Source organism: Triplophysa dalaica, chromosome 13 (genome assembly GCF_015846415.1).
Source record: "Triplophysa dalaica isolate WHDGS20190420 chromosome 13, ASM1584641v1, whole genome shotgun sequence".
Taxonomy (NCBI): domain Eukaryota; kingdom Metazoa; phylum Chordata; class Actinopteri; order Cypriniformes; family Nemacheilidae; genus Triplophysa; species Triplophysa dalaica.
Genome location: NC_079554.1, coordinates 20,924,955 through 20,950,508, shown reverse-complemented (window position 1 = coordinate 20,950,508; position 25,554 = coordinate 20,924,955). Strand labels below are relative to the sequence as shown.

At 38.9% G+C, this 25,554-nt stretch overlaps 3 protein-coding genes across 9 annotated transcripts; 1 reads left to right on the top strand and 2 right to left on the bottom strand.

The window, feature by feature from the left end:
* Positions 1 to 1,041: 1,041 nt before the first annotated feature.
* Positions 1,042 to 8,193, bottom strand: gnpat2 (glyceronephosphate O-acyltransferase 2). The gene is made up of 16 exons (XM_056765271.1): positions 8,073 to 8,193; positions 7,129 to 7,320; positions 6,726 to 6,902; positions 6,379 to 6,508; positions 6,016 to 6,143; positions 5,864 to 5,939; positions 5,559 to 5,710; positions 5,341 to 5,471; positions 3,821 to 4,044; positions 2,878 to 3,126; positions 2,715 to 2,794; positions 2,505 to 2,645; positions 2,241 to 2,340; positions 1,814 to 1,907; positions 1,657 to 1,718; positions 1,042 to 1,521 (listed from the first exon to the last, which is right to left on the bottom strand). Exons 1-16 carry the CDS (start codon positions 8,082 to 8,084, stop codon positions 1,478 to 1,480), a joined length of 1,992 nt encoding a protein of 663 aa, XP_056621249.1. The 5' UTR covers positions 8,085 to 8,193; the 3' UTR covers positions 1,042 to 1,477.
* A 272-nt stretch (positions 8,194 to 8,465) lies between these two features.
* lpin1b (lipin 1b) lies at positions 8,466 to 17,231 on the bottom strand. 4 transcript variants are annotated; one of them, XM_056764118.1, is made up of 19 exons: positions 16,843 to 17,231; positions 15,382 to 15,582; positions 15,002 to 15,309; positions 14,562 to 14,676; positions 14,220 to 14,478; positions 14,047 to 14,140; positions 13,341 to 13,534; positions 12,953 to 13,046; positions 12,804 to 12,873; positions 12,549 to 12,635; positions 11,740 to 11,832; positions 11,521 to 11,561; positions 11,291 to 11,429; positions 11,022 to 11,170; positions 10,795 to 10,881; positions 10,537 to 10,689; positions 9,801 to 9,915; positions 9,577 to 9,680; positions 8,466 to 9,498 (listed from the first exon to the last, which is right to left on the bottom strand). In XM_056764118.1, exons 2-19 carry the CDS (start codon positions 15,571 to 15,573, stop codon positions 9,333 to 9,335), a joined length of 2,460 nt encoding a protein of 819 aa, XP_056620096.1. In that variant the 5' UTR covers positions 15,574 to 15,582; positions 16,843 to 17,231; the 3' UTR covers positions 8,466 to 9,332. The 4 variants fall into 4 exon arrangements, with proteins under 4 accessions (XP_056620096.1, XP_056620098.1, XP_056620099.1 ...); XM_056764120.1 differs by having other exon boundaries at positions 13,341 to 13,501; XM_056764121.1 differs by lacking the exon at positions 12,549 to 12,635.
* Positions 17,232 to 18,866: 1,635 nt separating this feature from the next.
* gpatch2 (G patch domain containing 2) lies at positions 18,867 to 25,554 on the top strand. 4 transcript variants are annotated; one of them, XM_056764124.1, is made up of 11 exons: positions 18,867 to 19,016; positions 20,315 to 21,025; positions 21,172 to 21,236; positions 21,323 to 21,496; positions 22,459 to 22,505; positions 22,587 to 22,645; positions 22,714 to 22,747; positions 22,853 to 22,917; positions 23,008 to 23,055; positions 23,179 to 23,267; positions 24,000 to 25,554. In XM_056764124.1, exons 1-11 carry the CDS (start codon positions 18,967 to 18,969, stop codon positions 24,167 to 24,169), a joined length of 1,512 nt encoding a protein of 503 aa, XP_056620102.1. In that variant the 5' UTR covers positions 18,867 to 18,966; the 3' UTR covers positions 24,170 to 25,554. The 4 variants fall into 4 exon arrangements, with proteins under 4 accessions (XP_056620102.1, XP_056620101.1, XP_056620104.1 ...); XM_056764123.1 differs by having other exon boundaries at positions 20,315 to 21,028; XM_056764126.1 differs by lacking the exon at positions 23,008 to 23,055.

The following is a 25,554-nucleotide window of genomic DNA, read 5'->3' as shown; positions in this document are numbered from 1 at the left end:
GTCTGGTTCTTCACTCGTTGACCGTGGCTGTGTGTCAGCTGTATCTGGCGCTTTTACCCCTGCGCCGGGCCATGCGACAGTTCGCCGAATCTATGCATCAAACTACTGTTGACATTTCACCGGAAAACCGTTTAACTAACACTGATGTTCACTTCTTCGAGGGACTGTGTTTGTTTTGGGAATCTTGCACGCTCTTGTTGTCTGTAGTTTCGACTCTGTGTGTATGTGTGCGGCACGTGCTACAGGGGGCGCTGTTTCTCCTGCTTTCCACGGTGCGGTGGCAGCAAAAGCGGGTGCTGGGTGCTGGGAAGGAGGAATGGGAGAAAAACCAGGAGAGGCAGAGGCTGGCGATGCTGAAAGAAGGAGAACAGGTGGAGGAATTCCTGGCGGAATATTGGCAGGATGCGATCACGTCAGTGAAGCGGAGGAGAAGTCAGGGGAGAAGAACTGGACGCTGACGGAAAAAGGACGTTTCTGATTGGCTGATTGACTTCTCAATGTGAACACGCTGATCTATGTGTGAACACTACAAACAATATTTATACTACAAAATTGAATTTTCAGTGTGAACACACTGATCTATATGTGAACACTACAAACAATATTTATACTACAAAATTGAATTTTCAGTGTGAACACACTGATCTATATGTGAACACTACAAACAATATTTATACTACAAAATTGAATTTTCAATGTGAACACACTGATCTATATGTGAACACTACAAACAATATTTATACTACAAAATTGAATTTTCAGTGTGAACACACTGATCTATATGTGAACACTACAAACAATATTTATACTACAAAATTGAATTTTCAGTGTGAACACACTGATCTATATGTAAACACTAAAAACAATATTTATACTACAAAATGATGTAAAATAGTGCATTACAGGAGGTTCGAGACGATGTAAGAGGGGGTAGCCTAATGGTGGGGTTTAAATAGCTAGTAATTACCTTTATATCATTATTGATCAAAGTCTTTTGTCCCATCTTTTAAACTGTAGTTAAAAAAAATCAAGGAATATACATTACTTATCCATCATCTTTATTTTTCTTTTAAAAATAATGTATTTCTTTATTAATTCAGTTATTTGAATATTAATATTAAAACATGCTTTCTGCATGTCAAGTATCCATCTTTAAAATAACACATTTAAGATCAAATCAGATCCTAAATTGTCGTTTCAATATGTAAATTATGATCTATGTGGTATTCACATGTCCTATACAAGCTGAGGTCTAATCTTTTTGTCGGATGCCAGTTATCACAAACCCTCATGTAATAGATGTGTTCAGCCGATATGAAGATCTTATTTTGGTGATTTGATCAACACCAAATAAACACCAAATAAATTACAGGTGTCTAATCACTCAAACCAAATTCAGTCGAGGGTGAAAATGCAGGTGACCATGAGTGGTTGTCCAGTCGTGAAAGACAGAATGAGTGTCATCCTATTGTTTTCATCACAGTCTGGCGTCTAAACTGATCCGAGGGGTCAATACACCATCTGTCATGGAGATAATGTATAAAACATTAAGCCACTGTATTAATAGAGTCAAAACATAAAATCATATCATATGAGGTTATAGTTATTTCTCTTTCAGTTTGATGAATGGAGTGCAAAATTAAACAATATACTTACTTAAAAAAGTCCATGTTCTCTTCACTGCAGCTGTGTTCACTGTGAACTCATTCTGTTCTTCACTGAAAGAGAGAGAGAGTCATTATTATTATCTGCATTTCTATCATTAAACACATATCAAACACACAAAGAAAACCTGGGTGTTGTAGTTGCTTACACTTTTGTTTTGGTCACAGCCGTCATCCTTAGCAAAGCCGTGAGAACGTTCTTCTGCACATCAGATGATAAACATTCATAAGACTGAACTTCACCTAAAAGAGAGACGGAAGACAGTGAAAACATGTTCCATCTTACCTTACAAACCCCAAGCTATAAACTTTCTAGCTCTGTTTTTGTTGAAATAAAATATAATCTGTTCATTTTAATGTTTTTGTAAACATGGCTCGGTAAACTACTTATTGTTCGCTCAGCTCTGTGATGAAATGTGAAAATTTCTGCTTAATGAAAAAAAAAATATGTAAAAGTGAAAACAAATTACTTTTCTCGTATGTGTGGATGTGGATTAATCATTAAGCTTGTTTCACAGATATGCATGTACTGTATGTGAGCACAGATTCAGTCTGGACTTTGATCGTGATCCTCACCTGCTATCAGGAGCTTCATGATAAATCTGCGCACGTTGGGTACGAAGTTCTTCTCTCTGAACGTCTCTGAGCTCTCCTCACACAGATACCTGAACACCACCTGAACACGCATCACATTTCCAAGTATAGTTTTTATTTGTGGCGTAGATCCGATAAGTGTTTAGAATAATTTTTTGCATTTATCTTTCATTAATATTTTGTTATGCAATATATAATAATGATTTGTGACATTTTTGGAGCCACTATACTGAGAAAAACAATCACCTGGTAACTTTCTATAAAAGGCTGCAGAATCGCTCTGAGGAAGACGATGGTTTCTCGTCCTTCCTCCGTCACATGCATCTCTTCATCAGAGCGGACAATCACACCAGCCAGCTGGAGTAAAGAACAGCCCTCCTCGAAATCCTGAGAGACAGGGAGATGTTTAGATGAATGTCTTATGTACTCCAGCTTTGCTTGAACTGCGATACTAACCTGAACGCTTTGACCGGGAACAAAGACAAACTCATTAGAAAAGAGCTCCACCAGAAAGTTAAAATGACGAATAATATCATCTGGAACACAAACCACAGAGGCGTTAAAAGTTACAGACCCGCAAATTTTATTAGATAAATAGGTTGTCTTCTAAACTACCCACCCATCCTGTTATTTATAGCTGTCGTCATAGCGACTGCCACCATGGCAGGTCTTGTGAACACATGTATGGCTGGATTCCTGTAGGAGGCACACATGAGCACTGCAGCAGCACGTCTAAACACGCCCTCCTCTTGACTGACAGGTCCGGGACCCACCTCCTCCACTAAACAGACACGCCCCTTCTCACAGTGAACTACTGAGTGATGCAGGGTCATGCTTGATTTCATCACCTCAGAATCTGAAACGTGCTCTTCAAAAGAAGAAAAAAGAAGATAGTTCACCCTAAAATTAAAAATTTGTTTTACAGAAGAAGAATTTTTAAACAAAAAGTTGGTCCCCCAACAATATTAAACCCCATTAACTTCCATTACACGAACATTTCTCAAAATACCTTCACAGAACAAAAAGTCACACGAAGGCAAAAATATGATGAGGTCATTTTTATTTTTGGGTGTACTATGTCTTCCAGAGTAGATTTTTATGTTATCAAAGTAAATGTTGTGCTTCCCCCTCATAAAAGTTCTCTTTCACACCCGTGCATAAATAATAATTTCATTTTTAAAATGTTATTTTTACAATTAACAGGAATCCTAACAACCACGTACTCTTTCCAAACGATTCATTGCACAAACTTAAGAACTCCATGCTGTTTGCCCCAAATGTATTGTTCAGTCTATGTGGTTGCCATGGGAACAGTCCTGAATGGGTGTTTTGTTGTATTTGGGCACTACAAAACCCAGTAACATGTTTGGCCAAAATCCCAGATTAAAAGAAGTTTCACTGAAGTGTTTTGAACCTTGGGAAGTCTGTTGAGTAAAAAACTTTATTTTGTTAAAGATTTTTATCAATTCTTTACTAGAAACTTGGCTACTTAAGCTGATTTATGTCACATTTCCTTTTATTTTAGTTTATTAATGGCATTTGATCTCTACAAATGCTCTTACTGGGCCAGTTGAGATGAGCTCCGAACCGTGAGACCAGATTCCTCAGCCAGAGTGTTCTGTGAGTCAGCAGGTCCAGATCAATCCCTCGCAGGTTCTGAAGGAGAACCACAGCCATCAGATTCCAGGGGCTCAGTACCACATTTTTCTCCTGCAGACGGACAACCGTGTGGGCTACACCAGATACAAACTCTTGTGTCTCCTTATTGGGTTTAACTGGAAGGTCTCTGTAAATGACAGAAACTAATTTTTTAATGCACTGTAGACCACAACAATGTTTGTAGTATTCCATTTTAAACAGACAGTGCTATTAAATTCACATTTATGCTTATGATTATCAAAGATATCAGGTTCAAGGTTTATTCAAGATATTTTCTTGCATAATTTGTTCTCTGGAATTAAACCCAGGACCTTACAAAACATTTACACTTCAAGTGTCATTTTTAAGAATACGTTATTACGTAAATTCTTTGTAAGTGTACATTATGGGTCTTTTCTTCAAAATTTTAATTTTTACATAATCTGAGCTGAATAAATAAGATTTATATTGATGCATGACTTGTTAGAATAGGACAATATTTGGCTGAGATACAACTGTTTAAACTCTGGAATCTGAGAATGCAAAAAAAATCAAAATATTGAGAAAATTGCCGTGGCAGGCCATCAGCTCATAAAAAAAGTTTTTTATATATTTTGGGTTGGAAATTTTTTAAATATCTTTATGGAACAAGATCTTTACTTAATATCCTAATGATTTTTGGCATAAAGGAAAAATCGATAATTTTGACCCATACAATGTATTTTTGTCTTTTACTAAAAATGTTCCCGTGCTACTTAAGACTGGTTTTGTGATCCAGGGTCACATGTGATTACACTTTACATAAGCTTTAAGTGAAGACATTTTTTATTTGAGCTAATTCAGCCTAAAATAGTGTAAACTTAAATGTTGAATTATTATTTTTATCAAAGATGAGTGAAAAAGTAGTGCGAGAAAGACTTATCTGTCTGCATACTTAAAGCGATAGTTCACCCAACAATTTATCATTTATTTACACTCTCTTTATGTCAAACCTGCATGACTTTCCTTCTTCTGTCGAACACAAAAGAAGATATTTTGAAGAAGGTTTGTAATCTAATAACACTGGACCCCATTCGCTTCTATTGCATGGACACTTAACCAATGCAAGCGAATGGGGGCCAGCTAACAACGTTCTTCAAAACATCTTTTGTGTTCATACAGGTTTGAAATGACAAGAGTGTGAGTAAATTTTTATGTGGGGGTAAACTATCACTTCAAATTTCTTTTTAAGTCTTCCAAGTACATTAAAAATAGACTGAACTTGTACTTAAGTATACTTTAGCAAACTTGAAAAAAAAAACATATTTTTGTAAGGATAAACAAACATTAAAAGGATGTTACAATCGGACAGACAGGCTTCACAGATTCAGACATTTTTCAGACATACACTCAAGTCAGACATACACTCAAGATTCAGACATACACTTAAGTCGGTGTATTTTACCTGGGTATCAGATTGTACTGCACACGAATGACTCTTTCTTTCATCAGGTCTCTTACGGACAGAGGGGTGCCAAAGCACACGTGCATGCATCCGTAATCTTCTTGCAGCACAGTCCTGGCTTTTAGCAAACCCTGCAGATTTAAAACGAGCAATGAGTCGCTCAGTTTTGTGTTTTTGAAACACTTTGGATGTCTGTGATAAAGAGCTCGGCTGTGTACCCCTGTGGTCTCTTTAGGTTTAGGGACGCCCAGCAGCTCACGAACGAGAAGCGATTCCTCCAGCACACGGTCGTAACTGATGCTGATGGGGACCAGAGTGATATCGAACACTTCTCCTTTAAAAAAGGGCTCCAGGACCATCTGCATCATTCCTGTAAAGATGCCAAAACAGAGCTGACCTGAGAAATCCACCGTGACGTAATGACTACTATGCAAATGCGTTGCAATAAAAAATGACGGAAAGCAGTTTGTTGTTTAAATTGGACATCATTTTTCTTACGGGTTCTAAGAGAACGTTCACTCACCTAGTTTCGGAGTAAGTGATTTCAATGTTCTGCTCCGTAACCCTTCAACAAAAAACTCTAAAGGCGCATAACCTGTCTGCACAAATACGGCCAGTTTTAGTAAAAGAATTCGACAAAGAATCCTGATGAGGAAACATCGGCTTCATTCTCACCCGGACGATTGTTCTGACATATTCAGAAAGCACCGCCCAGTAGAGCTTGTCTGAGCCAATGCCACGGCGAATAAAGAATGCACCCGCACGCCGAAACATCTCACCAAATAGCTTCATCCCCATCAGAGCTGCAGAACGAAATGACAATAAGGGGTTAATGGAGAGATAAGTTCATACAACAGCATTGCAAGTTTGCATTTCATAAAATGTCAATGTTTTATATTTCTTATTCGCAGAGACCCATTTGGCTCAAAGTGCACGGATGAAGTCTTCATCTCATCCAGCATTTGTCACGTCTTATGATTTGTCATCCAAAAATGCAACTATGATTTTGGCCACCGACAAAAATGTGCGGATACTTGCGAATTCCTGCTGCGATGACGGGAAGAGAGAGGTCGTATGTGAACATGATGTAAGAGAGGACGAGGAAGTCCATGTAACTCCTGTGATTGGGCATCAGGATAACAGGATGCTCCTGAAGGGCCTGCTGGAGCTATAGGGGTCGAAGGGGACAGTTTACCCAATCGAAAATCTTGTTCGTCCTCAAACCTGAACTCCGTCTGCTCTTTACACAAAGCGAATGCTTACAGGGTTTAAAATGACATACGGACATATATTTGATCTTCTTCAGTGCTCAATAAAAGAAGCTTCTGGACCACTTGAGAGGAGAATTTCAAAATAAGAGTCGGAGACAAGATTGCATGACTAACCCTTGTGAGTCCTTCCTCGTTCACATTTATGGAGCGAAACACACTCTGGAACACTTTGTTCATCACAAAGCCGAGCAGACGGACGGAGTACAGCTGCAGGTTCTGAGCCATCTCATCCAGTATCCCAGTCGCCTCTTCCAGAATCACCTCACGCGGTTCCTGGCTCTCAGCCGCGACCTGGATGGTTGTGCGCAAAAGAGAGAATTCAAACCTGATCATATCATCTCTGACAATGTTATTCCTCATAGGCTGCTCTTTATACATCACAAGATGCAATGGAGGAATGTGGCCGAAATAAAAATAGCTTCATTAGAAATGAGATGGGGGAAGAAGTCTCCATTTCTCTACATGGAATCTCACAGAAAAGCTCAGGAAGCTGTAAACTGAGCTTATATACACTCACCTCTTGTATGATGTAGCTCAGGTACTGCGATTCTAACACCATCCTGTTGAGTGCGCAGGTTGAAGTGGGCGTGGCTCCTCGGTATGGTTGGGCGGTATATGTCCGGAGGGCGTAGCCTATATCGCTGCCCCGCCTCCTTTCCTCCAGCATATCAAAGAAGCTCTCAGCTTCTGTCCGCACCGTGTCAGCATTCTTGAACGCACAATTTATATTATATTTAAATCACTGACATTTTAAGCTGAACCTAATAAAATACAAAAATCACTGGAGTAGTGACAAATAAATAAAATTAATTGTGTGTCTGTAAAAATCGAATTGGTGTTGTTTACGGTCCAATTACAAACCAAACATTAGTTAAGCAGCATAAAGTATCGCATATTTTTTTGTTCTCATATTGTTTTACAGTTTTCTTTGCTTTATTGCAAACGTTTTTTTTTTAGCTTTTTTAACTATGAAAATCAATCTAATAAAATCATTTTTAATCATTAATAAAGCTAAGTAGGATATTAGAGTTTGCCGTGTCGCCATATTATCAGAAATGTAACTTTTACGTTCAACGTGAGACTTTTGTGGCAAGACGCAATACGCGACGCAAACATCTGACGCACATTTACGCGCACCGACCTTTTTTATTGTCGTTTCGTTAATCGATAAACATTAAATAATAGCAGCGATGAAAGTGCAAGTCGCGAACTTACTTTTTTGCCTCATAAACTGTTTTCCGTGTTTAAACATACTGAAAGCGAAACAAAAAGCTGCTGTTTCTATTCACTAATAAAGACAAACTTTTACTATATTTCTCACATTTAAATCAATAAACTGCTCAACACTGCAAATGCGCGAAACGCATGATGGTGTCATTTCATTGCGTCGCGTCAGTTAACGCGCGTCTGAAGCAAATCGCACAGTTATAAACTAAAGTACAGACAGAATGACGTTCATACCCCTCTCTCCATGTCTGGTGTAAATCATGTGTTCTTCTGCCCTCCTGCGAGCTGACGTCCGGTCCAACTTTACCTCGAACCGACCCACAATCGTACCGCTGCGCACGAGCCAATGAGCGCGCGCACCGCAGTAACTCCTCCCGCCCGGCGACCTGTTACCCCCAATAATAATCTCCTACTTTAAATGTATAATACTGTCTCAAGAACTTTGATGAAATTAATCAATTGAAGATTAGAAAAAAACTACTTAATATCATAAATTTTGAGAATGAATTATAATCTTATAATAATTAATCACTTATTGATAAAATTCAGCACGTGTTAACACCATTAAGTTTATCTCCTATCAATGAGATAAACTGCTTTGGGTCAAACTGACATGGTTCATTTTCTTGACATGTGTGAACTTTATTGGACAGCTGAAGACACATTTCCCTTCAAAATAAAATCATCTGAGAGTCGCATCTACTCATCCGAGCTCACGATGGACTGATTTAATCTGCTCTTTCACTGAAAGAATATCCTCTTCCCAAACACTTTAACGACACACTCCTCCCATTAAAATAGATAAAGCATATAAAAAATTTTGCAACACACACACAAAAAAACTGCACGAACAATTATAATATTGCATCAAATTAAAGATATCGGGGCTAAATCTTCTTCTTTTCTCAGTAACCTAACAACAAGGTATAAATACAAGATTATCTTTGCTTAAACAAGTAAGTATAAACAGATGAAGGGGTGCTCCATATGACAGCAAAAGATGTCAAACTATTAGACAGGACTGTCTGTAAATATGTGTGAATCATATCTTGCACAAAATAAAGCATATTTTAGGATCTCTTTGTGCAAACTTTATATTTCTTACGAGATTCCCCAATGTAACGTCACTTATTTTGATTGTAACAAATGTAACATTGCTGTGTTCAATTTAATAATAATAAACACATATATGTTGTAACATATAAATACTTATTTAAACTCACTTTACAGTTTATACTGGGGTGACACATGCTGTAGGTATATCAAAACAAAAACTAAATAAAATAATATATCTGAGCTCACCTTTAAAACGATATACTGTACAATATTCTACAGATCACAATGTGAAGATACCTTTGAATGAAAGTGACTGACATACAGTGCGCATATTTGAGGTTTGTTGTATAATAATATTTCTCTGTACACTCAGCATGTTGTATTTGTTTTTCTGTGTACACATGTCGTGTCTCCGTGCCTTATTATTGTGTGTGATGATCAATGAATGGTGTTGTCTGTGCTCGCTATCTGCCCGTCCACCAGAGGGAGCTGTTCTCTCCAGTAGGTGAAGTGGCTAAAAGTGTCACTGCAGGGGAAATCGCAGGAACTGGTGCGCTTCAGGAGTGGAAAGACGTGATCCACGACTTCACCCAGACGTGCGTACCTGCACAGGTAATGCTTATCTGACCCTTGTTCAAAGAACAAACAAAACATTAACAAGCGGTCAGAAGGGTGTACTCACGATGAGATGTTGGTCTTGGCGTGTTCCTGGATCAGTTCTCCTTTAGGATTGACGGTAAAGATTCTGTTTAAAGGAACGCCAACCTCCTTATAGGAAAACACATCCTGAAGACACAGAAATCACCACTAAACACAAGTTGGAGTTTTTTTGCCTACTGAGGAATCTCATTTCACTTCTCATTTCCACATATTCACATACACAATTTTTTTTGTGTGTTTACTCACTGTATCTCTGTTTCCAAATGCAGCGTAAAAAGGCTCAGTGTTTGGGTAGAAGAGATTCTTAATGTCTGTCAAACACGCAACCTTGAACTTCTCTGGCCTCTTCTCAATTACCTCCCTAAAACAGACAGTGAGAGTGTTTTTGCACAACATTTTTGACAATATCACTACAAAAATAAATTGTATATTATTTCGTGATTTATTTCATAAATCTTTATTATTTTCCACCCTTGGTGTTTTTGGGTTAAGCAAATATGTAACCAATAAAAAAGACCTTGTCAACTTTGACAGCAAAGTGTTTAATCGATTAAAAAGTAAAGTGTTTTTATTGAATTTCCTGAAAAGTACAGGTTTTGGAAATATGATGTTTCCTTCCAATATGTTGTCATTAAGCTACATGCTTGTTTTGATTTTAGTTTTAGTTGTATTTAAAATTAGATGTTATTTTTAGATTTTTGTGTTAATTTAGATAAAGTTTTGGTAATTTTGGTATATGCTTTTGTCATTTTATGATTGACTGGTTGATTTTTAATGTTGCTATATAAGATAAATAAAATTTTAGTTTTAGTTTAATTTTAATTTTAGTTTATTATTATAATTTAACTGCTTTAAACTTACTTCAGTTTATTTTTGAGGCAACATTTAATTTTAGGTCAATTTTTGATTTGATTTCAATGAACAGGAAAGTTTTCAAAGTTTTAATTTGAGTAAACTCAAAAAACCTTGGTGTCAAAATCACCTGTGTAGTGCTGAGAACAGGCTGCTGGGACTCAGTAAAACCGGCCCTTGTGGTAACATGGTTCCTCTCTCATTGACCCAGTGCAGGTAACCCCGGGTCATTTCAGCCATTCCAATCGCCCTCGCAGAGCAGTACATAAACTTATAACCATTCCTACAAAACACATACACACAGCATCACACCAGAATTTCTTTATCCTTCTAATCAATCAGTGAATCGCACTGCAATGATTATGTGACTGCGATCGTGAGCTCGTACTGGCTGACGTTATGATAGAGACGTGCGATACCCTGATGGGTCCAGTCTTTACCCAGCGTGGGCAGAATGTGTCCCAGCTTATCTGACCTGCGCAACGGGTGAAGAGAAGAACATCAGCGTTTTAAGATCTGCTTTATTTAAAATACCACACATAACAATCTGAGAGTGAGAAATCCTGCATGTGTTCGTTTGTGTTTACGTGAAAATGGTTTATGTTAAGATAGTACCTGGTGATTGTACCGTCTATATCCGATATGATGATTTTATCATTCCATTTCCACAGGTAAATGGTTCCCTCACAGCGGCATGTTCCCTGATACTGAGTTGTCACGCTAAATATCACATTATTTGGACCTTCTTTCAACTGCAGGTACGCCTACAAATATACACATACACACACAATTTTGATCAAATCAGTGTAGCAGTGATGCCAAGCGACTAAATTGGTTTACTTTGCATGCACTTTACTCATGATATCAGTTGTGTATGTTCTTACAAGCTCTTCCGAGGAGAGGCGGAGGGTCTTCTTATAGGATACGCCCCCTGTGGTGAGGGCGGGGACTGTGTGGGCGTGTTTGGGAGTTTGATTGGCAGATAAGTGATCGTCATCACTGGAGGAAAACTCTTCTGTCCGACTGTAAGAGTTTAGTCACATGATAATAAAGCGCTGGCAAGTTTTTTAACACTAATATTTATCTCATATTTACGTTTGAATCGGATTTTAACCTGTTATCGTCGTCTCTTGGTGCACATTCTGAAATTAAATCCTGAAAAACACAAACAGTGTCAAAAATTATTACATTTTTAATGTTTTATTTGTCTCTTTGTTTTATTCAATAAAATGTACTTGTAGTTCAGACTGTATATTTACTTTTGTACATATCGTAGTGCAGAATACAAGTTATTAAGTTTGGGTACTTAGTTATTTAAATAGTTTTTGCATACTGGTTTTGTGTTGTTTGTTCTTCCTCTCCATGAAAACCACCATCTTCCTCTGTTTCTTGGCATCTTCTCCTTCACAACTCTTTCTACGGTGGCCTATGATGAACATTCACATAAACGCAACGGTAAGCAACTGAAAGATTGTCTTAATGAAACACAAACTAAAGTCACCAACAAACACATGCTGCAGATGACAGAAGACAAACTCCAGGACAGAAAACACACAACTGAACCCTGCAAAATATAACACACACACAATCGGGGTGAGGTGATACACAGAATAAGAGATCAGATGAAAGAAACTGGTCATAGCATGCCTGTGTATGTGTGTGATAGAGAGACATCAGGTAGGATTTTCTTCTGTAATACATTAGACTGTTATTTCTTATCATTTGTCAGCTCACACATTACTCCAGCAGATGGCAAAGTTGTTTGCCTTTCAGTACATTTACATTTATGCAATTGGCAGACGCTTTTATCCAAAGTTCCTTACATTGCATTATTCTATCCATTTTGTCTCTGAGTATGTGCAATCCCTGAAATCGAACCCGTGACCTTGACGTTTCTAGCGCCATGCTCTAACCACTGAGCCAGGAAAAAGCAAAATATTGCTTAATATAAAGTAAAAATAGTAATATTGAAAAAGCCCTCGATGCTTTCCTATCTACAGTATCTATACTGCCCGAGTAGCAAAATATTTCAGATACCTAAATATAAGTGTGTGGGTTTGTTTGCACATGTTTGTGTGCCAAGCTATTTATAATTGGGTGATGGGAAAAAAGGAAAAAAGATGTGAAATATGGTGTATATACTTTTATGGTGTTGGTTTTATGGCCTTTTTGGAGCGTGGCAATGTAAGTCATCCACATTTGATGCAGGTCGGACATTCTGCCAAACATCTGCATTTTTGTTTCACAGAATGAAGAAATAAAAGGGATTTGGAACAACATGAGGGTGAGCAAAACAAAATTTCCAAAATTGCAACTTCATTTGATTACACTGGTGTGTGTTTGGGCTGGGTGTGTACGTCAGTCTGTATCATATTTTGTGAATGTGTGTGTGTGTACCTTGGGCAGTGGTTTCTGGAAGGCTTGCATTGCCAGTACAATAGGAGCAGCAGTGCTCCAGTTATAATACCTGCTCACAAAAGCAAGAACAGCAGTCATTATTTTGGTCAGAGAGCAATGAGAATTGATCACTAAATGACAAAACTCACTTAGAATCGATCCTGACCACCAGATTTGGGTTGTCAATGATGGAGGGATTCTCAGCAAACTGGTGATAAGAGACAGACTGCTGCTGGAAGTGCTCTGAATAAATGACAGAGAGATATTCCAATCAATAATGTTTATATATATAATAATGATGCATGAGCATATATTTGTTTGGGTGACCACACTATAGGCAAGTACAAAAACAAATTGTTGATGTATTTTTAAAAATGACCTTAGAAGAAAAGAATTTACACTGGCTACTGTCTACTATAGTGCATTCACATGACATTATGAAACCAAATGACACTTAAATGGAAGCCTGAATATCTGGAAGTGTCTATTAAATATAAACTGCACATCATTTAAATAACTGTGTGTGATGTTGTGTACCTTTAGTAATCTCTCTGTTTTCTGTGAGTCCTCCACACAGAGAGATGCCGATAGAGGGCAGGTCGTAACTATCCACGCCGCTGTCTGCTCCTGAGCTGCACCCGGACTGAGACACGGTCACACGGTCAGAACTGCTCTCACCGCACGAGCGCTCTGATCCACTGCTCTCGATAAAGAAACACACAAACAAACATCTGGGATTTCAAATGAGAAAGAAAGGAACAATTTATTACAATGTAAAAATCTAGCGTGCTAGGGTGTGAGACGGAAGAGCACATTATTATTATTATTTGTGACCCTGGACAACAAAATCAGCCTTAAGGGTCAATTTTTTTAAATCGAGATTTTTACATCAGCTGTAAAAATATGCTTTCCATTGATGTATGGTTTGTTAGGTTAAAAAAACAATATGAAAATCTGGAGTGTGAGGGTGCAAATTGTTTTTGAAAAATCGCCTTTAAAGTTGTCCAAATTAAGTTCTTTTCATAGCACATTACTCACAATAATAACGTTTTGATATATTTACAGTATGACATTTACAAAATATCTTCATGGAACAAAATCTTTATCCTAATGATTTTTGGCATAAAAGAAAAATCTGTCATTTTGACCCATCTTTTTATGCCTATAACTAAAAATGTCTGGTTTTGTGGTCCAGGGGTCACATTTAAAAGACAGTGAAAGAGGTGAAATAAGGATGACACACCTTTTAGGAAAGTAAAGTGCAGCGGCTTCAGGTTCCAACTGTGTTATATCATCCAAATACACGCCGTCAGATCCCAGGTGGCGACTTCTTTTATCTACACACGGAACACTTTAAAGCGACCGATTAAGGAAAAAACGCAAGCTGTATTATTACAAACGCATTACATAAATGACCTTTTCTTTTACATGGAGAATCTGTCTTATTTTGTTTGCGGTGTCCAGTGTTTAATCCATTCTCTTCGCTTTCTGACATCACACATGCTGCTGATGTCACCTCCGGCTTTTCAAACTCTTTCGCTCCGGTCAATTGCCCGTCTGGGTGAGTTCTGATGTCATCAATGCTGGGGATGACTCTGAAATGTGTGCTGTCCGAGATGAGGATCGACAGCGGATGCGCAGACAGGAGGTTTGGTTTTGCGGACAAGAATGATGGCTGTAAATACAAGATTTCATTTGGCATAAAACCCACCAATTTTTTTAATTGAGTAAAATGTGTGAGATAAATATCATATTAACTTTGGCAGCTTGAGGAAGTTCCCCCCAGGACCACAACATGGCCGAATCCTCCGTTTGTCCTTTACAGAGCAGTTCAGAGTCCCTTTTGGGAGTGCAGGGACGAGACACATTAGGACTGAACAGAAAGAACAAAACAAAATCAAAATTTTAATAATCCCAGAGTCAAATTTGATCCATTTCCTCAACACTTTCTTTTCTTTCTAGAGAAGTACATCTAATTAGATCTGTGTTTTCTACCCGTGACTCCATTCCACATCTGACCCAGCATATTCTTTGTTTTTCTTTTGTGTGTTTTCAGCGTTTAAACTTAAGTTTAAACAAACGACAGACAAACCAAAGTCCAGCAGAATCACATCTGTTTTTTTGTCTGATGACTAAGACTTCCCCCTCTGCTCTTTACTTCTGTTTCACACATACAGTCCCTGGTCCGGTGGTCTCACCTGTTCTCATCCGACTGCTCGCTATCATTAATGTCAATGTTAAACTGCTCCTCTTCGGAAAACTCCAGGCTGTTCTCTTTCCTCACGCCTTCCACTTTAAACTTCCTTCTCCTCTTCCTCCTCTTCTTCATCACACCATTCTCAGCACAGCAGCCCATCAGAGCCACTCCGTCAGACGGGATGGGAGATGTAGCCAGATAAAAGGGAACCACCTGATCATCTTCCATCTCCTTGACAAAGAAAGCTTCTCCATTATCTCCCAACTTCATGTGCAAATTTACAGGTTCTCCATTGATCTCTATATCCACCTAAGAAAGAGAGAGGGGTTAGACCGGTTCACTTCAGAAGCGCAGTAAAGCGTCATGAGGTTAACTGCTCACCACTTTCTGTCGTGATCGGAGGACGCCCATCTTTCCAAAGCGCACGTGGAAGGGTGAGCAGACCAGAGATCCATCGGGCTGCTGTACAACAATGACATCGATGCAGCCGGACAGCGTGGCGGGATTCAGACCTTTGTAGAGTTCCTTCACCTGCACAAACACCTGCCCGGCCAACTGCCCCACGTAGTTCATGGTCTGAGCCTACATGGAATATGAAGAAGAGAAGTCTTATTTATTTTATTTTAGTTTTACTTTCATTCTACTGCAATACACGAAAGAAGAGCTTTTGAGGAACTATGGCAAACGAATAAAAGTGTCTCCCATTGACTTTCATTGTATGAACACAAAACCACAGTGACATTTTTCGAAATAGTCATAATCAGGTTTTGTACGACGTGAATGTAATTAAATGATCAATTAAGATTAACCCAAGTCTCAATAAAGTCTTTGGGTAAACTATAAAAACGATGAGCATCGCCCACCAGCTTCCTGTTTCAACAGGATATTGGCCAATACTGAACAATCTTTGAAGATCCAGTTGTATGACCTCTTGTTCTGTTTTCGATTGCGAAAAACAGCATATTCAGTTTTTCAAGTTTTAAAGTTTCGCTTTTTTGTAAATTACTGTTTATCCCATCAAGCTGCCGATCAAACATAAACTTGACTCGATTGATTTTGCGGAAATGTCACCCAGCAGCTTTTCCTCCCTGCCTGTTTATCCACTCTCACCCAATCACAAGCAGGAATGGGTTATTATATCCAGTCAAAAGCTCTTGTTAGAATGTTACTGTAAACGCAGGGACACTGTCACTGGATATTTCTGTACTCGAATCAAACAGACATTCCGACTGTCTGGACATCCTGAAATATTTAGTTCCCAGCTGAGCTCAGAGGTCAGTCTAAACAGTCTGCATGCAGCAGTAGATGTTAGTATAACAGCGTCAGACAACTGCTGCTGGTGTCATATTCCTCCATAACTGAATAATCACAGCCCTGGAGATCCTAACTGAGTTAAGAGAACAGACGATCCCAAAAACATCTATAGGAGGATATTAAAGTCAATGGTTTCCCTCTGCAAAGACTCAAGGCAGATGTTAAAAATCTGTATTTAGATCATTCTGCAGGCTTTTAAATGGTCCTAAGCTGCAAAGAGAAGCAAAGAAAGAGAAAGACATCTGAAGGTCTGGTGTAAAAAGCTTCCTCGGTCCAAAAATAGACTCATTTCTGAAATTATAAAGGTTGCATGAGCTTCATTCACCGTGAATATTATTACTACACATCAGCCTTGAGTCTAGACAAAATCATCATCAGGCTGCCATGGTGACATCATGTCTTCTAACTATTCAGGAACAAATTGAAAGACGCGTCACTATAGAATGTTAACATGACGTCTTTTCCAACTCAGAACTCAAACACTTACACGCGCACGTTTATTTAGTTGATGTGTAAAAGCTCGCTCACCTCCGGGAAGAATCCCTTCAGTTCTTCATATCCGTGAAGGACACACACACAAAAGCAAACACAAATGCCGCATCAGTAACACACAAACTCAAATTCATGCGGTCATGTTCTCTCTGAGTGGGAGTGACGTCACGCAGCAAAAAACGTTATCAAGGACTATTATGTCATGCGACTTCGAGCCAATCAAGCGAATGTATGCAAATCCCGCTCCAGCGTCGACACGAAGCGTCGTTTTCAATGTTATCATTTGGAATATAGTCTGGGAGAATTTCCAAATAATAGTCTGTTGAAGAGAACCGAAGAAGTTTGGCGGTCGCTGATAGTTTATTTTAGTCCGTGTTGGTGCAGGTTTCGCTCTGAGTGAAAGCTGTGAGGTGATCCAGCCGTCCAATCAGAGCGCCGCTCTCATCATTCGGGCTGGTCGCTGTGAGGTGATCCAGCTGTCCAATCAGCGCTCCTCTTTTACTTACGTTCGATTTTTGGTGTCTAGATGACTATAAATATTGGTTAAAATAAAGGGATGTCGGTTTCTACATGTGCTGACATTGATTTTGTTTGCGTTTGCTGTAATGTTGATACTTTCTTTTAACACTGTTCATTCATTTTGTTTTCTTGTTATCTTCCAGGGTTATAAATGAAAACATACATGCAGATATTACAAATAACGTCGATATATGTATTGGGATTCTGACAATAACAGAAAATGATTAATTGGGAATGAAATGGGTTCATTGACAGGTGACAGATACAAATTCATACATTCAAAAAACAATTGGTGTACTTTAAAAAGTGTTTGAATGTATTTATATAAGATGCAAGATACAAGGCTAGACCAAACATTTCCAGTCGTTTTGCAAAATACAGTAAGGGACAAAAGTGCAATTATACAATTTAAACACGATAAGATCTTAGCTTGACAACTGACACAGGAAACAACACAGGAAGCTTAATAAGAGCACAATGACTAAAGGTTTGTTTGTAGATTTTAATGTAAAACTCTTTTGCTTCTGTGATCACTTTATGTGGCTTACTGTATTAAACCAGGAAATACTCAAAATTGACAACGTTACTGTAATGAACCTAATGTGCTGGTTATCAACACGTATTCATCTCAATATTGAGAGGAAAAGCAGATATAGGAAACAAGAGATTCTGAGGTTTTGTGCTCATGTGCTGTTGTTCCTCTAGCATCACAAACTCTTGGGTAAGAAATCGAGTCTGGCTGTGGTTGGCTCTGGCATGCATTTTGTTTTTTTCAGCTGGTTTTTAAAGCATCTGCTTTATTTGTGTCTAGTCCTCAAGATACTTCAGGACAATTTTATACTGGACATCAGTCGGGAATATCACTAGCGGCAGCAGAAAAACACTTTTATGAACTTTGTTGTAAGTTCCACATGTGCTTTTGGGCTCTTTTTAAGCCGGCAAACAAATAATTGAATCTTAGTGTTGGCACAATAAAAAACGACATCTGCTGCTCAGTTCTGACACGCCACCAGATGTGACAGATCAGCCTCCCCATCCTCTGTTTCCATAGCAACAGTAAGGGTTACAATGGTGCTGCCGTCTCCTTAGATCTAGTCTGAATTAGTTTAATTGGGTTAAATGTGTTAAATGTTTATGCAACGTAGCAGTTACAAAGCGAGTCAAAGAGCAAGAAACAATGTTAGATTATTAGTTCTGTCGTTCATGTGCAGAACACAGAAGTGCGTATAGAATGGAATTTAAAAACTGGAGAACGTCTGTGAGTAAATAAACAGAATAGCACATCAAATATAGAAAAGAGACGTAAACTTAATTCCATTTGCTTCGAAATTGCGCCCACGGGAGGACCAATGTGCACATTACAATATTTTCATTTTATTATAGTTGGACAGGACCAGCATCTTGCTGTTGTTACCTCGTCATTAATCACGACGTGTTTATTTTATTTCTTACACATACGCCACAGTTAATTAGAAGTAACGTTAATCGGAAAGACTTCATGGACTTTTATTTTGTACTTAACCGGAAGCGCGTCTTCAGAGCAGTGGTTAGTTTCCGCCTCGGTGTTGTTGTTGAGGCGCAATGGTGTTTCATTGCGGCCTCGATCTTTTCGCTTGAGTTTCTGTCGTGTTCTGCGAGTTCATGTTCCGCGCCGCGGAGACCAAGAGCTTCGGTAAAGCAGGAACCGGCTGGTATGTGTTTCACTGCGCGATGTCACGTGTTGTGTAGTCGGTTTGTTCAAAGTCGTTAAGACGTGCATGATGTTTTTTCATATGATCACTGACAATACAGTCACCGAATAGTTTTCATTGTGTTATTGCTTTCATCAGCATCCTCATCATATGATAATCATTCGTTTCCAGATATGTTAATCAAAATACAAGGGTATTACCATATGCGTGCCACGATGCCACAACTTTAATAAACCGAGCGTAACCGAATCAGCTCAGATTCACCACCATTGAACGGTGCCCGATCACGTTAGCAAATACCGTGGTACTGCATTATAACCCTATTCCGTTACCCTGTCATTTATCAGATGATCAACCAATGATATTGACGTAACCTTCTGGGGGATAGTTCACCCAAAAATGTAAATTCTCTCATCGTTTACTCATCCTTAGGTTGTTTCAAACCCATACACATTTATTTGTCCCGTTATACACATTGAAGGATGTTTGTAAGAATGTTAGCAATTTTTAGTTTTGTGTCTCACTTTATCATAATAGGCATATTTTGTTGTTCTGTTGAACGTAAAATGAGATAGAAACACAACCAGTTCAGGGACACCTTTGACAACCATTATTTTTTTCTAATATTGCAGTCAATGATGTCACTGAATTGAAAATTGCTAACATTCTTCCAAATATCTCTCCCTGTGTTCATCAGAACAAAGTAATTTATACAGGTATGAAATGACACGAGGATGAGCAAACGATGACAGAATATGTGATAACTATTACTTTAACAAATGATTTATAAGAAATGCATATTGTGATTGTACAGGGATTGTATCAGGTTGTAAGGCTGGTGTTGGCTATGGATTACTTTAAAGAGCAAAACCTGCAAATATCAGGAAAATTAAAAAATCGTGTTCAAACCCGGTTCATGGAAATGAATTAAAAGTTCATTTTTCCACATAATCAAAATTAAAGTTATCAATAGTGTAGTGACCAAAGTTTTACTTTCTAAAGATGAATTCATTCTTAAAAATTCTGAAACTTTTCTTTTAGATATTATTATGTTTTATAATAGTCATTAGTCAGTGTCACCTTAGAGAGGTCATAAAAGTGATTTAATGTTATGATTCAAAATTGTACTAATAATAAACTAAATAATTTAAAAGTAAAATCTGAAACCACGAATTGTAATTTTTCACATAACAATGTTTCTGAGATTAAGTGAGATCTCCATTAATTGTGTAATTGTCCGACTTCTCATTTGTTATCTGTTTTCCCTTTTCTGTTCAAACATCGTTCTTTCTGATCAGGCACTTTCGGCGGACGATGGACGAGCTTGTCCATGACTTGGTGTCGGCTCTAGAGGAAAGTTCTGAACAGGCCCGTGGAGGGTTTGGTGACGGTGGAGATCACGCCCTAGCCGTCGGTTGCCTGCTGAAGCGGCAGGCGCGCAAGCGGCGTGGCCGGAAACGTCGGTCCGATAATCCTCATCCGTCTTGGGACACCTGTCACCTGAGCGAAGGGTCCGAATCCAGCCTGGAGGAGCAGAAAGACTATCGTTCCTCCACGGCAGCCGGGGGCACTCACCCCCGAGACAACAACAGTGACTCCGATGAGCAACTTGCCGCAAAACGACGTACGCCCATCACCGCTGACCCAGGCAGGGGGAAGAGACCGCTGTGGATGGATGATTTAAGCGGAGCTGATGTGTTAACACGAAGTTTAAGGAGGCGTCGGAAGGTCAAGCGCATGGCTGTAGACCCACCTTTAGACGTCGCCACCATGTTGGCACCCCCCAAAGCGTCCACGGCAGGTGGTAGTAGAGAGGTGGGGTTTCTGGATGGGAAAGGAAGTGAGGCGAGCAAAAACAGGGTGAAGAAAAGAAAGTTCACGGCGCAGAGACTCGCGCACGACGCCGCGGATGAAGGGGTGGTGGTGGAGAGCGAGGAGGTGGGTCACGCGGCTAAAGACAAGATGGACTTTGACGAACAGAAGGGCTCAGATGAGGACATGAGTGACAGGTGGTTAGTGTTCTTCTTTATTGTGTAGCCCCTCCTCTTCCTGTTTCTCTGTCCAACAGGTACTGCCTTCCATTTTTTTATTTTAGGGTTAAATCTGACCTAAACGTTTTGTCATGATATAAACAGCCTGTAATGTGTTGTTACAGCGAGACAAGCAGTGTCAGTAACAGCAGTGATGGGGGTCTGTACACTAATGACGAAGGAAGACAAGGTTTGTATTGATTACATTTCATGTAAGAAAGCCAAGCTCTGAAAATCCTGCTGGAACATTTGATGTTGTTGGGTGTGGTTTTTCAGCCGATGACGAGCAGAGTGATTGGTTCTATGAAGGAGAGCCGGGCGGGGCCTGTGGAATTGCGGGGGTGGTCCCGTGGTGGGAGAGAGATTCGAATGAGCTCGACCTCAATGACCCCGTGTTCAACAGCATACTGACCGGAGCGTTTCCGATAATGTCACAGGGGTCTCAGAGAGGTGAGTGCACACACACATTCAAGCCTTTCTGAATAAGTCATAAATGTCATAAATAGTGCAAGCGTGCTGTGTGTAGTTCATGAGTTTGTCCATCAGAGAGCAGTGCTGTACAACGTCACATATACAGCAGTGACCTACAACAGGGGTTTTTAAACATTATGATGCCATGTGATTAACCTTTTGTGAGGGACCCACTTTTCTGAAATATATATCGATCTATATTTTTTTCTGTGTAAATAAACGTTTGAAATTTGTTAGATGAAAAGTCAATAGGGTTTTAAAATGACAACAGGTTCTTTCTAAACCTAAATGGTTGGCATCAATTTCACTTTGATCCCGAAAAAAGAAACTATAGTGAGAAAACTCAATAGAAAGATTCAAATATAAACAATTATAGACTATCCATAGCAAAAAAAGCAGATAAAACATTGTCGGTGAAATTTCTTGGGGACCCCTTGCAACCTTCTTGAGGCCCCCTGGGGGTTAAAAACCACTGATGAACATAATACATTAAATTATTCTTGTATTTTTTAAAGAACTATATATACAAACAAGTCATTGTATAACAAATAAAAGAGTTTCTTGTATGATCAATTCACCCGTATCACCGTCATTACAATATAAAATATTACCAAAAGTAATTGAAAAAATCAATTGCAGGTATTACTTTGTTTTGAACGTAATCAACGGGTTTATGCAACTAACAATGTCATAAATGCATGCTATGGGTTTCTACGATGTGGAGATGGTGGTCTAGTGGGTTAAACCACTGACTGGTAAATCAAAGGTTGCTGGTTCGATCCCTGCAGCCACCACCAATGTGTCCTTGAGCAAGACACTTTACTCCAAGTTGCTCCAGGGGGATTGTCCCTGTAATAAGTGCACTGTAAGTCGCTTTGGATAAAAGCGTCTGCCAAATGACTAAAAATGAAATGAAAAATGAAATGAAATATGATGTTTAGGGTTTCAGGCGCGGCTGGCACGGCAGACCTGTCTTCAGCAGTCGCAGGTTTGTACGCTTGTCTGAAATATTATCCTCAGAATTTTGTTTAATGTGTGTATGCTATATTTATGTTTTCTTTCCAAACAGGGGTCTTCTCAGAGAATCGTTCCTGATCGATTACCACGGTTATCGCAGGACCCTCCTGAGTAAGTGCTGATTGGCTCAGAGATATTTGATAGCGCGACTTGATTTAAGAGTTTGTTTTTCTCTACAGCTCGTGGTACAGCTCTGGGACAAGAAGAGATCAGGTACACAAATGACAGAACATTTGTTTTTTTGAATATTACTTTGTGTAACATGAGTGGAATTTGTTTACACTGAACATAAATGTTTGATTTTGTACATGTGTTCAGTTAATTTGGGATTCTCGTAGTGACAGAAGCCACAGAAAAAGCTGCTCTTTAAAGACGGCCAGCAGGTACGGTATATGTGCGTTATTGACCAGAATTAATTAATTTGTGCATTGTGTGTGTGTTTGTTTTGTCAAATATAAATTTATATTTGATAGAATGGAATCAAGTTGTGTTGTTCTCTTGGACGTCAAGAATGATCATGAGTTAAGCGAATTAGTTTCCAAAAGTCATGCAGTTCTTTTAACAAATCTTTCAAGTCGAAGTGTTGGCTTGCTTTGAGTCCAAACTGTAAACATATTGAACTCTGTTTGTGTGTGTATGTGTAGACAGACGAGTGGTCACCTCGGGTCTTTGTGTACTGGAGATATAAAGAGGCGAAGGAAAGCCGCACCTGTAGGAGCCTCTTCAGCCGCAGGTAACATGCACACTTTCATTTACCACATTCTTTTATTCACGCGTGTTCAAAGTATTCCGGACCACATCAGGATGACAGCAAGGCTTGTAGCCGTGGTAACAGTCGAGTCATTGAGTCATGTGACAGGATTGGCAGCTCAGTGCATTTCCAGCCCTGATCCTACACGCAAAGCACATGCCTGTGTCATCCACGGGTCAGAGTTCACCGAGCTCAGATTTAGAACGGGAAACATCATCAGTGAGATCTGGATTATCTGAAAGAGAATCAGATTAATTTATGAGCGTCTACTATAGTGTGCCCAGAAAATGTATTCACACGAATTTACATCTACAAAGTATATTAAAATAAACATTAGTGCAAATAATTACATTTTAGATAATAAATAATGGAGATAATGTTTTATGTTCTCTATCAGAATGTGGGGAAAACACATTGAAAGAAAATACATACATATATGTACACTTTTACTCAGATTTGATTGCCTTTTTTTATTTAAATGAACATGTATCTCGTCAGCAAACCTGGTGCACTTTGAATGTATTTAAAATCCCATTTTAAGATGCAAGATTGAGCTGAAGATCTGCTGTGTGAACTCTATTTCAACTCATCATGTGCATTACAAGAATCAGTCAGCCTAATCACTTAATGCAGATTATCTCTCTTTTCTCTCTCTCTCTCTCTCTCTCTCTCTCTCTCTCTCTCTCTCTCTCTCTCCCTCCCTCTCACACTCAGGTGTGGTGGGTGAGGGTGTCCCTCCTCTCCCGGAGTCAAATGTAGGAAACCGTATGATGCAGTCTATGGGCTGGACCCCAGGCTCTGGTTTAGGTCCAGATGGCAGAGGCATCACAGAGCCGATCCGTGCGTCTCAGAGGCCAAAAGGAGCTGGATTGGGTTTCAATTGAGCTTGATCTGAAAACGTAGGGAGAAACTCACAGACCGACACAGACGTGGTTGTCTCTCCGTTGACCTCGCTGTTAATGGCAGGCAGTAGCAGAGGGCAACACTGAGCCAATAGCTTTATAGATTAAAGAATACAATGAAAGAGAAGATGTGCATCAACCCAAATGACAACTGACTCTAGAGCTGACTTACTGCCGCCTGAAACACGGACTTTAACACCACTGTTATCACTAGACATCCTGGTTGTATGACTCCAAAAAATATATTAATTTGAATATTAAATGTTTTAAAGCTTTCTAATACTGAGAGGTGAAAGATGCATTTTACCACTTTTCTTTCATAGTCGTCACTCTCGTGAATATTTGGTCATGTTTCACCTCAAATTTATTGCAGAATTAGGGTTTGCATGGAAAAAAGTCTGTTTTTAGGACCATTGCAGTTAATTGCACCGTGACATTATTTCCTCATAATTCTCATTGTTATAATGCAATACGTATAAAATAGTTTATGGCACAACGTGATTTAGATTTTAAACTTTGTTTGCCAGAAAACAACAGACTTTTTACCCTGAAGAATAAAAAAAAAAAGTAAATGATCAAATTTAAGGTAACAAGTTTTGCATCTCAATAATATTCCCATTTTACTGACAAAACAGTGATAGCGTTCAGAATGTTTAATTAAAAAGGTTTTTTTTGAGAAAAACTGCAGATCAGTCCAAGTCTTCTGTGTTCATTTGATATTTTTGTATGTCTGAGTCAAGTTTTGTTAGAATTGTCTTTTTTAAACATGAACATTTCATTCATGATTTGGTTGTTTGGCATCTTTGGGCATATATGTACCAATTTATTATGCTAATAATGAATGTGGATACCTCAGCCCGTCACCTCGCCCTCATGAAAACTACTTGTTTTAAACACAGAAGTGACACCGATTGAGCCGAGTTCCCGTCGCTCTGTGACCTCTGATCCATTCCGTTTTTCGTTCTGGTGTGTTACACTGTAATGTGCAATTGAGTGAAATGCATGTACTGTATTTCCAAGTACAGTAATTGGATTCATTGACTGAATGAGCTTAATGATAATAGTGTGGATCATGGCAGTGTTTGCTAAACACTTCAGCGCGCATGTGAGCAATCCCCAATGACTGTAATGAGATTATTTTATTTTGGCAGTGCGAAGAATTTTATTGCACTCAAAATACTGAATGAACTATTATAAGTAATTAAGCATGAGTTTAAGGTCTGCGTGGCACTCCATTCAACTTGAGTGTTTCTGTCGTTTTTGCCAATTTAATTGAAGAAATTTTAAGGACAGGCAAATTGTCTCATTGTTTCCAGAAGTCACAGTGTATCTGTTCATATACTGGATTAAAACATTCTCTGCTCGAC

What these genes read in the sequence shown, in the direction of transcription:
- gnpat2 (XM_056765271.1), bottom strand. An exon ending in AGCTCATCTCAACTGGCCCA is followed by an intron (nt 3,127 to 3,820) that starts GTAAGAGCATTT and finishes CTTCTTTTGAAG; the next exon opens with AGCACGTTTCAGATTCTGAG. An exon ending in GAGAACATGGACTTTTTTAA is followed by an intron (nt 1,522 to 1,656) that starts GTAAGTATATTG and finishes TCTCCATGACAG; the next exon opens with ATGGTGTATTGACCCCTCGG.
- lpin1b (XM_056764118.1), bottom strand. Translation starts at nt 15,573, where the DNA reads ATGAACTACGTGGGGCAGTTGGCCGGGCAGGTGTTTGTGCAGGTGAAG. An exon ending in GTGGTCAGGATCGATTCTAA is followed by an intron (nt 12,874 to 12,952) that starts GTGAGTTTTGTC and finishes TTTTGTGAGCAG; the next exon opens with GTATTATAACTGGAGCACTG. An exon ending in GCCTCTCCTCGGAAGAGCTT is followed by an intron (nt 11,171 to 11,290) that starts GTAAGAACATAC and finishes GTATATTTGTAG; the next exon opens with GCGTACCTGCAGTTGAAAGA.
- gpatch2 (XM_056764123.1), top strand. Translation starts at nt 18,967, where the DNA reads ATGTTCCGCGCCGCGGAGACCAAGAGCTTCGGTAAAGCAGGAACCGGC. An exon ending in GGTAAAGCAGGAACCGGCTG is followed by an intron (nt 19,017 to 20,314) that starts GTATGTGTTTCA and finishes CTTTCTGATCAG; the next exon opens with GCACTTTCGGCGGACGATGG. An exon ending in GTCACAGGGGTCTCAGAGAG is followed by an intron (nt 21,497 to 22,458) that starts GTGAGTGCACAC and finishes TATGATGTTTAG; the next exon opens with GGTTTCAGGCGCGGCTGGCA.